Source organism: Canis lupus, chromosome X (assembly GCF_048164855.1).
Source record: "Canis lupus baileyi chromosome X, mCanLup2.hap1, whole genome shotgun sequence".
Classification (NCBI taxonomy): Eukaryota; Metazoa; Chordata; class Mammalia; order Carnivora; family Canidae; genus Canis; species Canis lupus.
In genome coordinates, this window is record NC_132876.1 from 23,158,239 (window position 1) to 23,175,364 (window position 17,126).

The 17,126-nt window shown below is 40.3% G+C and overlaps 1 protein-coding gene across 7 annotated transcripts in view; it reads right to left on the reverse strand.

The window, feature by feature from the left end:
• Positions 1–556: 556 nt before the first annotated feature.
• Positions 557–17,126, reverse strand: part of OCRL (OCRL inositol polyphosphate-5-phosphatase) — a 62,482-nt gene continuing 45,912 nt past the window's right edge. For 5 of the 7 annotated variants that reach the window (XM_072817397.1, XM_072817395.1, XM_072817393.1 and 2 more), the window contains 6 exons: positions 9,470–9,493; positions 6,586–6,702; positions 5,608–5,692; positions 4,859–4,986; positions 3,199–3,310; positions 557–3,018 (listed from right to left, as the gene is read on the reverse strand). In XM_072817397.1, coding sequence (XP_072673498.1) covers positions 2,897–3,018; positions 3,199–3,310; positions 4,859–4,986; positions 5,608–5,692; positions 6,586–6,702; positions 9,470–9,493 — 588 coding nt within the window. In that variant the 3' untranslated portion in view covers positions 557–2,896. The remainder of the gene's footprint in view (positions 3,019–3,198; positions 3,311–4,858; positions 4,987–5,607; positions 5,693–6,585; positions 6,703–9,469; positions 9,494–17,126) is intronic. The other 2 variants (XM_072817396.1, XM_072817394.1) reach the window with 1 other exon arrangement.

Here is a 17,126-nt window from a genome sequence, read left to right on the forward strand (position 1 = left end):
GTTTCCTCTTAAAATACTAGAGTTCAAATTAGACCCCTCCAAAAGTACTGAATTTATGGACTTCATCCCCTCAAGAGGTAGTAAAAGTTCAAAACTGGCTTTCAAAAGTTGTCAAATGAATCCTGTGGAAACAGGCTCTTTGTGGGGGCATGTCTAAACTGCTAAGGCTACACTGGCAAGAACACTGGGTCCTCTCAAGATGTGTATGTTGGGGTTTGTCGGATTTCTGGGGGTGGGATGATCATGGATCTGACACAGTGTGACATTTGCATGCATAAAGAATCAACATCTCTTTTCCTAACAGTGTTATTTTGTTGCCTGGATCCCCAGGGTTACAGTAAGAATCCTGGGCTGGCCTCTGGAAACATGTGACTTCTTTCTGAGCCTCTGAAAATATGTGGCTTCTTCTCCCCTCCAAGGGCAAATATAGTGAGAATTCTTATATTTTATTGTTAAGACAGGAAATGACAGTATAGTTGCATCTGTGAGGACTACAGTCAAGGGGGACTCAGTGACATAAGCCTCCCCCCTCAGTTCCTCCTTACCAAGATCACACTTATTTTTCACACAACATATATTTATTCAGAAAAATTGCAATAAATTATAATAAAAAAGATGACACAAAATACAGAATCCCACTAGCAGCTTTGCTTAGTGACCAAGACATTTCTGGGAAATATAACAATTACAGAATAAGAATCAGAAAACAGTGAAAGGGAAACTAATGCAATATCACCACATGGGTTCAAACCATTTCTTCCCTAAAACAATATAGATGCAGAGTTCTTCTCTATCAGATGGATCTGAACTCCTTACTTCAGAGGAGCTATGAAATAAATAGCACATTAGAGTTACTCAGGAATTGGAGGTTGGCGTGATGGAGTAGGCACAGTGGGGGAGCAGACTTCTTACATCTACTCTATTTCTATCTCCCCTACCTAGAGATTGTCTCAAACCCTTAATGCTGTGTACATCCCAGGACCAGAGCTGGAAAAATGTAGAGGCAGTAAACAAATTTAATGCATTTGCTTTATGAACAAAGAGCTAGGATGCTGCATACATTCCCTACCAACCCTATCCTTGACAACCCAAAGGTCCCAGGTTGCAACATACTAGACAATGTGCCCGGGACAGGCATCTCCCTGTCTCTGTGTCATGACCTTGCCCCTGCTTCTATAATCTGCCTCTTCTATGATCAATTTCTGGCCTAGTGGAGATGGCAAAAGCAGTCTTCTCATAATCTTCCATTAACGAAGTTCTGATCTAGCAGATCTGCAACTATTTGGCACTAAGACCTAGACTCTTCGTTCTAGAACTCCCAATCAGGAAAGGATTTAACCAGTATATCACAGGATACATACCTTTTCTTCCCCCACAGAACTCAACTTACGAGAGATGGGGGGAACCGAAGAACCATTCAGCAGTTGTGTTTCCCCTGGCCCTCTCCTTCAATATGTTAGAGGAGTCAGGAGTCAATACCCAAGACCAGACACAGAGTCCATATGTTAGGCTCCTTGGATTTAATGTTAACAGTCAAGAACGAGTTGACTTAGTGTGGTTTTAATGAAAGAAACCCAGGAAGAAGCCAACTGCAGCAGGCAGTTTTGCAGTCAATGGCTGGTGGCTGGTTTGCCGACCAACACACAGAATGATTTAAAAAAAGAATGCTGCCCCACAGAACTTGAGTAAATGAAAAGCTCAGAGGGTTGTCTTGGGTGGGAGAGAAAGGAGCTTCGTTGGTCCCACTGCACAGTCTCTTTTATATAACACTGGGTAAGGTGACTAGGAGCCAAGGGGAGCTGGTCATAGAACCCAGAGCCAGCCCTGATGAGGGAGGGGGCATCATCTACCCCCTGGTATTTCAGGAGACCAGAGAGGGTGTTCTAAGGATTATCCACAATACCCTGCTGGGGGAAGAAGCAGAATCACCAGAAAGGCCCAACTGAGGTCCAGACTGCCTTTCTGACTGTGATGGAGGTGGATTTTGCTCTGGAGGTGGATTTCTAAGTGGGGAATGGATCCTCCAGACAACTAGTATTAGTTCTCACGTGAAATTTGAATAAGAACAGAAAGGGATGGTAGAAAGCAAGACCTGTCAAACATAAATATTCTCACTTTTAAAATGCTCAAAGTGCTTCCACTCTGATCATGATTCTCTCACATCAATGGGATGTCATCTCTAGTAATCTCTAAAGTTCTGCTAGTAAACATGGTCTGAGACAAAAGAATACGGTTCCACCCAGTGCAGATCCATGAAAAGGCCAATGTTACAGAGACATACAAATGCCACTGTAGTAGAAATGCACAAATGCCATGTCACAACCACATGAAGATGGTAAACTCACTGTTGGGGACATCTGAATAGTTACTAGCTTCACTCAGACTTCCTTCGATGTAATAGAGTTAGTCGAGTAGAGTGCAAAGGGGTGATATGGGAGGGGGTCGGGCAAAAGTGCTTTAGACGAAGGACTACAGACAAGTCTGAGCTACAGCACGTAGTGCATGTAGGCCTAGAATAGGAACATCTCAGAATCTAGGCCTAGGTGCTAAGGACAATCATGACAGCTGGGGAGGAGGGCAACAAACACATCCCCAGATAAAGGAGTGTAAATACAGATCTCTTTGCCTTATAAAGAGAGAACACAAAACCACCAAAATATGGTACCTTTGGCTTGGCAATATAAGTCTAAAAGTATTTTGCTGTGTAGGATATGGTAAGGGAGGGATTAGGAAACTCTCTTCCTCTTGTACTAGAAATAACCTTTTCATGCCAAAAGCCTCAAAATTCTGCAACTGACCCTTCTCGTGGCATGACTTTTCATTTCATTCTGAAATACTTAGTGCCCAAGATTTTCCACCTCTAGAATCTCGGAGAGTAGTAAGAGGAAAAGGCTTATTAGTCTTCATCACTCTCAAGAAACCCCAGAAGAAACTGGATAGCACGCTGACGGTCACTTGGAGTCTGTCTTGCCATAAGGTTGGGTGGAGGCCTTAGGAGAAGACTAGTGAAGAGAGTAGCTAGAGGGTGAGAAAAAGGAAAGGGGAAAACCCTTTGTCAGATACAATCTATGCAAAACTTCAGGAATGGGAACTGGGGGACCACTGGATGAGGGCAGTAGGCCATGCACCTGGACAGGAAGGCTGTCCCAACCAGCCCACCCTCCTGCTCATGCTGTCGTTTTAATGAAGTACTCTTACCGATCATGTTTTCGCTGACATTGTTGTACTTAGAGAATTTTAAGAGTTCTCGAAGGAATGCCATCAAGTAATGGAAAACATTTTTATGGCATCTTGGAAGCTGGGAAATCACCTGTTTTTAAGAAAAGGGGGGTGGGCAGTAAGGAGAACAAGTGAAAGAAGGGAGTAAGAAGAGCTCATAGCTGCCACAGTACTTTATAATTCAACCCATACAGGACCCCATTTATCTGACACGACTCTCTTTTATTTCCTCATGATTAACAGAGTACATGCCAAATGATAACTTCCAAGTCAGAATGGTCATACTGTTTGGCCCCTGTCCACTCAAAGACCAGGCCATATTCACATGTGTGATGTGGTCATCACACATTTACACAAACACATCCCACCTTACAAGCAGGTTACTATTAATCTGGTCTTTTTCAGTCTCCTCAGACAGGTAGCCATGGCATCTGCCAAGCTCAATGGTTTTCTCTGCAATGTCATTTAACATAGATGGGAGCTCCTCCCAATACTCACTAGTCTGACTGAGAGGTATTCTTAGCTACTGTGCATCAAAATTATTTCAGAATTAAAAACAAACACCGGGACACCTGGGTAGCTCAGCGGTTGAGCGTCTGCCTTCGGCTCAGGGTGTGATCCTGGGGTCCCAGGATCGAGTCCCACATCGGGCTCCCTGCATGAAGCCTGCTTCTCCCTCAGCCTGTCTCTGCCCCTCTTTCTCTGTATCTCTCATGAATAAATAAAAATCTTTAAAAATTAAAAAAAATAAAAGAAAAACAAACACCAAGGATGCCTGGGTGGCTTAATTGTTGAGCATCTGCTTTTGGCTCAGGTCTATTCCTGAGATCTAGTCCTAGTTAGGGTTAGGTCTAGTCCTGGGATCGAGTCTCTACCTATATCTCTGCCTCTCTCTGTGTCTCTCATGAATAAATAAATTTTTAAAATCTTAAAAAAAAAAACACCAAGAAGGGACACCTGGTTGGCTCAGTCAGTGGAGTGTGCAACTCCTGATCTCCGGGTTGTGGGTTCGAGCCCCACATTGGGTGTAGATTATGTAGAAATAAAATCTTTAAAAAACACCAAGGGGGCGCCTGGGTGGCTCAGTCAGTTAAGCAAGCATCTGTCTTTGGCGCAGGTCATGATCTCAGGGTCCTGGGATAGAGCCCTGTGGCAGGCTCCCCACTCAGCAGGTGGTCTGCTTCTCTCTCTCTCTCCTTCTGCCCTTCCCCATCAGTCATGTGCACATGGTCTCTCTCTCTCTCTCTCAAATAAATAAATAAAATCTAAAAAACCGCCAAACCAAACCAAACCAAACCAAACCAAAAAACACCAAGAAGACAAAAAGGAGAAAGGCTCACAAGCATCACTGACCCTTTCTGGTAATTCAGCCAGAATTCTATATATGATCAGCTTCACCAATCCTATGCCAGAGCAGAGGTATCTGCCCTATTCAATAGGCCAACTAGAAAAGTGTGGCAAATATAACAGGAAATAACACAACCTAAAATTTAAAAGTCCCAACTCTCAATGCTGGTGTCCTGTCATGAATAACAGATTCAGATCCACCCTACCACACAGCTAGATATACACCTGGCCTTGTTAAATTGATTTCTCTATGGGGGCACTTGCCTCAGACACACAGGACAGTAAAACTCACCTGTCGGCAGTTCTGGGGATCCTGAGCAGAGTCAAGGCATCGCTGATACAGCTCATAACATATGACAGGCTCTGGCAGGGCTTCCAGGAAAATGAGCAGTGCTTCAGCCACAGAGTGATTACTGCCAGCTGGATTACCTTAAGTCAAGGGAATGTGGCTCCAGGAAAAAAACCACACAGAGACCCGATTTGCTTTCTTCCTCCAGCTCCCTCAGGGACAGTTTCCTTCCTATTATTCAGGGCAGACTAATCCTAATTGGGGTTTGATATTTTAGTGGTCCAGGTATGCAGCTGAGCTGTTACAGAATTTATCAACCTCTTGGGAGGTTTGGCTCAACGTGTGAGAATCAGGGGAATATGGCATATAGAATGATGTTCACACTTGATCAGTCCTTTAAACTAGTCACCAATGTTTCCCATCCTCTTCTGTGTCCTAGTGACAACACATGTGGTGGCAGGAGTGATCAATGGCCTGAAGCAAAACAGTACCAGTGCTGTGGGTCCTATGTTCCATGTTTATTAAAAGTCGTTGTTACCTACCCCTTGATTCCTTTCAGTATGAGTCTGATACAGAGAGAAGTCAAAAGTTCCTAAAAGGAATTGAAAAACAACTGCAGAGTCAATGATTACCTTATAATAGAAGACAGAACGAAAGTAAAGACGGAAACACAAAACTCAAATGCAGGTGGAAAGGAAAGTTTGGTAAAGAATTTATCCGGCTTCCTAATAAGCCTTTGTCAAAAAGGATACGGATTGTCTCGGGAATGCTAGTATCCAGACAATCAATGATCTGCTGTAACTCCTCCTGCATTCCAGGGGTTTGGAACAGGTCCTCCTACCAGAGAGGTCACAATGAATGGAACAAGGCAAGATAATCGGCCCTACAGTTCTGAAGACCACCCAGGGATCGAAAGAGTAGCAGGATGCAAATGGAAGGGTAATATGCATACTTGTGATTAGGAACGGAGGTATGACAATGGCATCTTTTCCATTTATCATCTGTAAAATCCGCGTGAAATTTTATTTCAAGCCAGAAAATGATCTTCAAAGCTTTTACCCTATACCTTAGATGGCAGAAGACCAGCTGTCTAGGGAGATGAGGTGTTCCCACTTCTAGCTTCCTGACAAGTAGAAGGCAGAGTCCAAACAGCTGAATCATGCTCAGATACTGATACTAGGGAATGCTAGGGCAGGAATAAATGGCATGCCCACACCAAACCTTGCTTTCAAGTTCTATTACTCTTCAGTAGGTAAGAAAACATTTTCCTTCAATTTAGTTCCAGGAATTTCTCTATCTGGGGAGTTGGGTTGGAGGAAGCTAGCATTTTAGATAGGATTAAAAAATGAAAATCAAATTAAAGAAGTGGGCTTGAAGTTTGCTTTGGACTTAAAATCTTCAATGTCTATGTGAGACTGAAAGCAGGCATTATAGACTGAGGTACACAGTAGTCCAGGGGAAAATGTGCGTAGCCAGGAAACAGGCATGCTCAGTTTGGGCCTCACTCCACCATTACCTTAGGCTGTGGTATTAGCTGAATCACTTAGTTTGCAGGCTTCAATTCTCCTATCTGTAAAATAGGGATACTTCCATCTGCCAGATAACCTGATAGTGTTGCTCTGTGAATGTAGCTTGGGAAAGTTATAAGCCCTATTACTGACATGAAGTATTATTATTTCCCACTGGATTCACACACCTTCCAAGTTGCAAGGCAGGCCACAGTTACTTACCTGGTGACAGGCATATTTGAATAAGTGATCTACCAGGAGCCAGATCTCCTTGGGGACCTGAAGGGGTCTTTCACTGGCACCTTCATCCAAGGGAACCATCTGCAGAAGGGATTTCTCCTAATAGATAAAAAAGGAGGAGAATCAAAGCGGTCTCAATAAAAACTTGTGTGTAATTTAATCTCCTTCATATTCTGCTTATGTAGGTACAATTTGGTCTTCATCTTTTAGGATTTTTTTTCCTTTTTTTCTTACTGGAGACACCCCTGGTCAGAAGGCACTTGATACCGATTGTCACAGTTAAGGCAGATCGCCTTCCTCTTCCAAATGCTTCACTTAATAGTTAAGCACTCCATTTGGGATCATTCTGTTTACCACATGGATGCACTGTGTGTTGTAAATCCTTTCAGGGGTGATACTGAGAACCAGTGCTGCAGTAGCATGGTCACATGCCACTCGAAATCTGGGGACTATTCCAGTACAATGGACTATATGATCCTCTGAGAGGGCAGCGTCTACTTAGGATTCAGTTGACTTTTAACTTACTATTCTGTCAGGTCTTACCACAAATATTACAGTTTTCACTGCTGATTTAAGTGAAGGCTCTCTGGTCCTCAGAAACTGAAGGCAATTCTCCACATTATACCTACGTTTGCAAATATTTTGGGCTCAACAGAAGACCTAATCTTAAGGCTCTAAAACTCATAACAATTAAGATTCAAAATTAGTAAACCAGATACAGCATACCAAGGGCCAGAAATACTGTGAGAAGTTCAGGGTCTGAGTCCAGAAGTTATTCTTTATATTAATAACCCAGCAGAGATTTCTCAGGGCTGTGACCCCTTTCATATTATCTTTCTACTCTGTTAGATTCTCCTGAAAGTATCTCAGGGAAAAACCCAAAAGTGACAATGACTAAATCTGAACTTGTAAATAGCTGGGGAAATAAACTCAATTATCTTATGTTTATATAGTCAAATAGAAATTATATCAAAAAGGTGCCTGAAACAAATTAAAAGTCATATGAAGGCAGCCTACAGAAAAATCCCAGTGTCGAAAACGGTGACCCAGTTTTTCATTTTCCTCACTTCTCCACTTCCAGCTTAAGGTTATATATATATTGTGTACTTTCAACTTTAGGAAGTTCTATAGATTCCATCCCAAACCCCAGCCATGTTGCTTCATGGGAAAGAAAAGAAGTGTTTCACTACTTCCAGAGACTGTACACTAGAGCCAAGCTGAGGGCTCTGCTTAACATTATGTTCTTCAATAAGCACTGGTGACCTTTTAAAGTCACTGTACCTTTCTAAGAGAATAAGGAAAAGAGCATGACAGTTGATTACCATTTCAAATCTCATTTCTTCACATTCATTTTGCTTTCTCTCTTTCTTTCCCTGGGATTCTATCATTTGATATTCATGTTCCCTATAGCTGCCAGAATTTCTATCAGTGGCTCATCCACTAACTTCTTTCCAGTTGCAAGTGTTAAATCCAGGCATCCACATGGTATCTGAACCAAAGCACTGTCTATAATGCACTCTGCTCACTTTCTGAACCAAACACATGTATAGATTTAGCAGATGCCTCCAAACTTACCACATATAAATTATTCAGCACTGATTCATGTACTTTTTTTAAAAATTTGACATCCAACTGGCGCTTTTCCTGTACTAAGGCATTACAGCAACACAAGTCACTGTCTGAGATGAAAAGACAACATGGCCTGCTATTAACAAGGAAGGGCTGGGAAGCAGAACCGTCCCAATCCTTAGTGGTTTAAAAAGGTTAATAAAATGTCAGTAGGTTATATACATCATCCACTATCCATTTTCAAATTCATGTGTGATCATACGAAATGTCATACTTGTGTCTCTGAAGTCTAGAGAAAGATCATGCACAAGAAACAATACTTTCTCAAAAGTCCACAAATTATCCTGAACTCTAATTATCAAAGGGAAATCAGGCACACTTTGTTTTCTTTTAATGAGACACATCTGGTACCTGATAAGCCCACACTTTGCAACCTTAGTGCTGATAACTAATACAGAAAACAGTACATCATTCCCACCATCAAAATGCATTAAACTCCACCAAAATGGGGAGATCACATTACACAGTATGACAGTGCTTTAAGAACGTTTCTCAAGCCCACGTTTCTCTACTTGAGAGCCATGTATGGAGTCAGACACCCTCCAGTTTGAAGATGGAAGGTGGCCAAGCACTGCAGGAGTGCTTTACTAGGTTCCTTCACTAGATATTCAGAAGAACTGGGTTCTGGTCCCTTCTGTCCCACACCTCTGATATCAGGAGCAGTATGACTTTAGTGAGTGTTTCAACCTTCTCGGGCCTTGGTTATCTTGTCTATTAGAATGGAGAAAACACCTTACCCTGTATGAAGGCAGAGTGCTAGAACAGATGACCACTTATGATCTCGTTCAGCATGATAATTCTATGTTCTATTTCTTAACCATATATCTATGCATTCGTTCGGTAATCAATATGGTCACTAACCCCAACTTACTCTTAAAGCAACAGAAATCCACTTCAGGTTTTACTATCATTGGAAATGTAGGACAGCTGAACAGTACCCTCCTCCACCTCATGAGCTTTCAGATAAATCAAAGTAGCTCTTTAGTTACTTCTCATTTCAAAAATACAAATCTGGAACCTTGAGTACTATTGCTTTTATGTACTAGGTCTCAATGATGACCAGTACAACAAATACTTTTCCATACTTCAGACACGCTTAAAAACAGCTGGCAGGACATTGGTAGATTCTCATGGAGTCAGAGGTATCTGATACAGGAAAGACTAGGGACAAATTCCAGGGACCAGTTAAGTCTTAATCAGGCACATGAAACACATAACCACCAATTAATTGTATTACCTTTTCTAGGAAGCTGTCTTCTTCCTGAGAGCAGAGCAGGAAAAGAAAGTCATTGACAGACAGAAAATTATTAGAATTTACAGAATTAGAAACAGATCAGTATTAATAGAACTCACTAGCTTACTAGATACATCCACTTTAAACAGCTTTATATTTTTCAAGTAAATCATTATTGTTGAAAACGCAACATGTTCTCATTTGCAAAGTTCTCTATTGTACATATTAATTTTCATGCAGTTTATTTATTGAGATTATTACTCAAGAAACATACATGTGTAGTCCTAGACTTCTGTGTCCTTTGGCAGCTGCCAGCTGACCTGGCCAAATGCCCAGTGACGGATCCATGTTGCTTGGAGGCAGGCTGTGCTGCTACACTCTGTAGCTTCCTACCTCATCCTAATGCCACCTGATGGGCGAATGTGAGTCTGATAGTGGCCATTCAAAAGGAGACGACTGGCTTCTCCCCTCTCTACTGCAATTCCTCTCACCCTAGTTGGCCCCCTAAGCAGTATCTCACACTCTTTGCCCTTGCCCCATACCCACTCACCTCTTCAAAGGACCCTAGAGTCCCCAAATATGGAGTCCCCACTGAAATGTAAATTTATTTCATTCCAGACCTTTGTAGACCAGAATACCCATCATTATCACCTATTGTGTTATATATGGTATAATGGGAAAAGGAGAAGCAAGGGAGAGGGAAGAAGGCACCTTCTTAATGGTCTCTGTCTTTTGTGCTCTTATTAAAATCCAGTAACAACCACCACAACAATAACTACTGACATCACTTAGCATATACCATGTAGTGGAAACCATGTAAAGTGCTCATATACAGTGTTATTCAGTCTGCACAAGTGTGTAACGTAAATATTATTCCCATTTACAGATGAGGAAGCTGAGGCACTGAGAGGTGAAACTGTTTGCCCTAGGTCACACTATTAGGCATTAAGTGGCAGGATCAGGATCAGAACTCAGGTCTGAGACTACAGAAATTACCACTATAGTCCCCTAGACAACTCAAAAAGTACAATCTGGCTGTTTCCTGGACAAAGGCAGGGAAAAACTGAAAAAGACAGTGAGAAACAAAGCACCATGGTTAGCAGGAGAGAGCACAGGCAGTGGTGGTAGACAGACCTGGTACAAATCTTTGTTCTGCTTCTGTACAGACATTAGGAAAGTTACTAAACTTTGTAAAGTCTCAGCTTCTTCATTTCCAAAACAGAGAGAATAATATCTACTTTGTAAGGTCAAGGAAGCAGCCTAAAATCCAGGCATGGTAGGGCAGTGGTAGTATAGCATGCAAGCACCTCCCCAGCAACTCCCAACTGGAATCCTCCCAATTCTGCCATGGGCCACCAAGAACCTGAGTATAAATCATACTTCTCAGGTCTGATAGTAAAAGGGGAAGTCCTATCTTACTATGAAATATGTGCAGGAGGCTGGAGGCGGAGGAGTGTGTTCCCTCATGTTTCAAATAGCAATGCTAAATGCATTTCCTATAAATGACTCTTATATATATGGTGGATAGATTTTTTAGTATTATTACATTTTGAATTAAATAGGCTCTTGTAGGTTTATTTACACTTTTATATATAACATAGGAAATGAAATAAAAATAATCAGAGTAATATTGCTTTATGAAGTATACAATATTTATAGTATTGTAATTACAATATTTTTTAATTTAAAAGTTAAATTCTGAGCACCAAACATCTAATTTAACACAATTTTGGAGTATGACCTTTTTTAAAATTTAGGACTACTTATTAAGAAATAGTAGAAGGCAGCCTGGGTGGCTCAGCAGTTTAGTGCCACCTTCAGCCTAGGGCCTGATCCTGGAGACCTGGAATCGAGTCCCATGTCAGGCTCCCTGCATGGAGCCTGCTTCTCCCTCTGCCTGTGTCTCTGCCTCTCTCTCTCTGTGTCTCTCATGAATAAATAAAATCTTAAAAAAAAGAAATAGTAGAACCTGCTTGCCTAACAGACTTCTCTATTTTTCCTTCCATGAATAAATGCCACATGACACGATGAATAAAACTAGGTAGAGTTTTCATATACTAACCTATCAAACCAGGCCCTCAAGGAAGTTTTCTTCAGTGGCCATCTACTAGTAGTGCAAAGCATGCCTTTGGGGAGTGTTGGGGTGGAGGATGAAAATGAGGCTATATAGAAGAAACAATATGGTCCCTGACTCGGGTTTGCAATTGAGTTGGAGTAAGAAGTCTCAGAATTTATAGCCTGATATTGTTATAATTCACACATATGGGTTCTCAGTAAATGGCTAATAGGGAAAACAAACAAAACTGGGGTTCAAAGGAAGAAGATGGCTTTCAGCTGGGGCTATCAGGGGACTTTTCACAATAGAGATGGGACCTAACTAGCCTTTAAAAGATTCATAGGATTTTAAAGGAGTAGAGATGGGATGGGCACACTACAAGTGGAAGGGGCCAAAATAAATAAAGGTTCAGAGAAGGTAAATCCCAAGATGAGAGTAGGGAAAAGTGGTCATCTATTCTGCAGGGAGCATGGGAGGATGTTGAGAAAACTATTGGGAAATAGAGGTGCCTGAGTGGCTCAGTCAGTTAAACGTTTGTCTTCGGCTCAGGTCATGATCTCAGGGTCCTGGGGTCAAGCCCCACATTGGGCTCCCTACTCAGTGGGGAATCTGCTTCTCCCTCTGTTTCTGCCCTTCCCTCTGCTCCCTCTCTCTCTCTCTCAAATTAAAAAATAAATAAATAAATAAATAAAATCTTTTAAAATAAGTAATGGGAAATAAATATGAAAAGGAATGTTGAAGTCAGACTTTGGGGGAACTTGAATGACAGGTAAAGCAATCCAGATTATATTTAGTAGGCATGGGGGAGCCACGCACTACCTTTAAGGAAGTGATAGGCCCAAAAGCTGTATTACAGAAAGATCAGTCTGACAGCCCTGAAGAGGAAAAATGAAAGGGTAGTGATAGAGTCAAAGGGAATTGTTAAAAGGCTATCAAGGTAGGTCAAAAAGGAGAACACTTTAATGATGGGAAAATAATATTTTTTAAATGAATGGATAAAAGAAAACAAAAAAGAATCAAAAGGACTTTGATTAGATACTGATGGAGGAGCAGCACATTTACATTGAGAGTTTACTTCTCTGGCTACAGGCATATAGTAGATGTAAATATTTATTTTTAACAGTAGGCTGGATTCTGAAAATAAAAACACCACTTAGCTTCCACTAATAAACAGCATACTCCTAAGGTAGTCCTAAGGTTGCTGATAATCACTTAGCTCAACTGACTTGCCTACTCTGCAAAAGGCTGTGTGTTGATCACATTCAAAAAGGGAACCTAATTCAGGATTCCCTGGTGGAGCAACATAGGTATGCTACAAATGCACTGCAAATCATTATTCACTCCAACATTCATCCATAAGAAATTTTGCCAGTAGTAAGTGCAGTTAAAATAATGTAAAAGAGTCATTTAGAGGCAGATTCAAATTTAAAAATAAAAAACAGAAAACTGAATGAATATCAAAGTTCTAGAAAGGATTAGTTCATGTGAACTATAAAGAGAAGAAACACAAACCATACACCTAACAGGATAAGAAATGAGTGGTTGGATCAGTAAGATGAAGTAAATACTTAGTGAAAAGATCACTGGGGACGAATTAATCACCAAGCTGTTATTTTTGTTATTTCAAACTTTGATATCATCTTGAAATAAACAGGTCTCCAAGCAAATATAGTCTGTCCACCCATCCCTCAACCTCTTTTTTTGTTCCTGTATCTACCAGCAAAACCTTTAACCAGATCTGGTAAATTCAAACCTGGCCTCTCCATTAGGTCCAATCTATAAGCAACACTAGACTATTCCTTCAAATGTCAATTTACAACCTCATACTACTCATAAAAGCCTTCTGATAGTTGTTGATGCCTCTGGATTTGGCACAAACTCATCTGTTGACTTCAAGACTCTCTATCCCTTGCTCCTAACCTACCCAATCAGCCTCACATACTCTTTTTTTCCTTAATCTTCACTCTTCCTAGGGAAATCTTAAAATTTTTCAAACATGGTCTTTTTTACTTTCACCTAGCCTTTATTCATTATGTCCCTTATACCTGGAAGAACCTGCTCACCCAATATGTTAATACATATTTCTTGAGTACTTGGACTTGACTCAAAACACTTCTATGATGAACCCCAAATCACTTTTCTAGTCCACTTTATTCTTATGTGCTGAATTTGTTTCTAGTTGTTAATGTTACATAAAACAAATATTCAAAAAGCCAAAATAGGCTGGTTCTGAGGTTGATTGTTACAGAAATTAGCTGGTCAATAAGCTTTTATAGCATATAAGGCTTGAGTAAACAAGCACAGGAATCTATTGTTAATACAAATTACAAGCTCCACGACTCTCATTCTAAATGCCTTTCCAAAATATTGACTTACCAAACACATTGGACATTAGCCAGTAAAAGTAGTTATATGTTTAGATTACCTTTAACCAAATTCCCTATTAACTTTGATTTAGAATTCAGCCACACTGTATATATAAGTAAACTTTTATCACCACTAAATTCCAGGAACCCACATAAACTCCATAATACTTTGTATTCAATGTGTAATGAATAAATATTGATGATTATGTGCTGGTTAATATGCTAGTTAACAAACCAGAAAAATCAATCTTTATTCTGGAAAAGAATAAAGATAATTGCAAACAAATTCTCCTCTGCTCACCACTTGTGCTAATTCCAACTATTCTAATAATGGCAAAGTCACTGTCATTGAGAAGGACAAGAAGAATGAAAAGGACATATGCCAATTATTTCACTCCACATTTGGTGGGAAGATGGTGTTACATAACAATCTTTCTCAAACAGTACATGGAAAGTCAACATAGGCACTGAACTCATTTCTGGTTTCACCAAAATTTTAGAATGAATAATGCAATCAAGGATAACAGGTATCATTATTAATAGCATCATCTCATGGTATCTGAAATATCATTTTAGGTCTTGGAACAAATATGAACAAATGTAATAAAGCATTGCAGAAAGTCAATATCAAGTCAAAACAGAGTGAGGAGATATTATAAATGGCATACAGATAATCTTTGATTTCTTGTTTATTGCCCTATGCTAATATGGATAACTTCCTCATCAATGAGATACAAGAATTTAGTAATACTAAAATGTGACAGGCTTTGGAAAAAATCAGAACCCTATACCCTACCGATAATAGCTTAGTTTAAAAGAATCAATGATGACCACAAACGTACAATTTAATAAGAACTCAGCAATTTCATAATGAAAAATTATCAGGGTTCTATTTTTTAAACCTTCAATCATTTGTGCACAAAAAAGGAAAGAAAAGTGCTTCCTACAGATCCATTCTACTAACTCCATTAAGGATTTTGGCTACTTCCTATTCATGGTCAAACACTGAATTATCTGATAATATTTCAAATGAAATGAAACGTTTTCACACTGGTTGAGCCTCCTTCCAATCACTCTAATTAATACAGAACAATTACAATAAAGGGTATCATAATGCCTCTGCCAACTCTGACCAAAAATAAAACTAGTTTCCAGTTTACAGGAAATAAAGCGGATGGAAGGAGTATGAAAGGATTAAATTTAAACAGTTACCAAGAGGAAACAGGCAATGTTAGGAAACAGGATCCTTCACTGGGCAACTATTCTGGACTCTTAAAAAGTCAATGTCATTAAAGAAATAAAAGATGAGAACTGTTTTACTCTAAAAGAGACTGCAGAGTGGCATCTGGGTGACTCAGTCGGTGAAGCATCGGCCTTCAGCTCAGGTCGATCTAGGGGTCTTGGGATGGAGCCCCGTGTCAGGCTCCTTGCTCAGAGAGGAGTCTGCTTCTCTCCCTGCCCTCCCCCCACTCATGCTCTCCTCTCTCTCTCTCTCAAATAAATAAAATCTTTAAAAATAAATAAATAAATAAAAGAGACTGCAGAGACCTCGCCAAAGGTATTACATGAATCCAGATGAGATTTTGGCTTCAAAAAGCTATCAAAAAATTCCTAGGACAACTGGAAAAATTGAAATATGGAGTGGCTAGTTTTCTTAGGCATAATAATGGTATTGTGATAATACAGAAATTGTCTTTTTTCTTGAGAGGCAGGCTAACATGTTCACCAGTGAAATAACTTATCACTACTTCATTGCAAATAGTATAGCAAGAAAAAAAATACACGTCTATATATGTAAGGCATATAGGAGTTCATTGTACTGTTATTTTCCACTTTTCTGCATATTTGCCACTTTCATAATTAAAATTTGGGAAAAAGAAAGCTGGAAAATGGTGTTTAGGATGGAGGGATGGGGGTAGGGAAAAAAAGGAAACTTCATTTAGAATATATCCTAAATGGTGAAATAGTAAATTTGAAAGACAGAATATAGTGGTAAGAGAAAAAAAAAGTATAAAAATAATAGAATGTAAGGATGTGAATTTCTGAAGAAAATGGTTCTCTTTTAAATAGAGGTAATACACCCAGTCATGAGGGCTCTAGGGAAACAAGTATAGTTCCAAGAAAGAATGCTGGGACTGGACTCAAGTGTTTTAATCTGCCATTTGAGTCATAGCTAAAACAATTCCATGGCAACAGAACAGATCACTCTCAGACGAGCCAGCAGCTTACCCGCTGGTCTAGCCCTCCTTGCTAGATGATAAAGTCACTGCTCTGGTGAGGCTGAAAGGATCAACATGAATACTAATACTAATGATAAAGTATGGCTGTCACATCACCTCATTTTCTTTGGTAAAAGACCAAAGAGTATGCTTTTATAGCTCAAAGAGGTCCACATACAAACCCAGCAATGTTTTCATTTAGAGGAAAAGTTCTTAATAGAATGAACTTGTTACTCAATCAGTTTATGTTACTGAAGATAATAAGCATTTCTTCCCTAAGGACACTGATATTAGAGGTTGGTGTCAGGGAGGGGAAATCCTACTCCTTCCCTTTTTAAGTGAGTCCCATTAAACATGCAGCAAACTTCAGTGCACATTATAATAATCTGGGATGCTGATAAAATGCAGGATCCTAAGCCCTGCACCCCAAGACTGTGATTCCATTGCCAGAGGTGAGCAGGGGGAGGGGGAAGGATCTGTACTTGTCCAAAGACCCCTGGGGGATTCTGACACAGGTACTCTGAGGTTCACTTACAGGTCTGGGCTACAACATGCAGCCAAGTTTGGGATTAGATATGATGAGTACTCTGAGGTTCACTTACAAGTCTGGGCTGCAACATGCAGCCAAGTTTGGGATTAGATATGATGATACAGTGAGGAGTTGACTGAGAATCAGAAAGTCTGGGGACAGGGCAACCCCGGTGGCTCAGTGGTTTAGTGCTGCCCTCAGCCCAGGGCCTGATCCTGGGGACCCTGGATCGAGTCCCACATCGGGCTCCCTGCATGGAGCCTGCTTCTCCCTCTGCCTGTGCCTCTCTCTCTCTGTGTCTCTCATGATTAAATAAATAAAATCTTTAAAAAAAAGAAAAAAAAAGAAAGTCTGGGGACAGTTTTGTCACTAACTTATTCCACTTTGGGCAAGTTACCGTCTCCATGCCTCAGCTTTCTGATGTGTTTAATGAGGATAATATTGCCCCCTGCCACTTACTGTTCCTTGCATACATGCTAATTTTTACAAA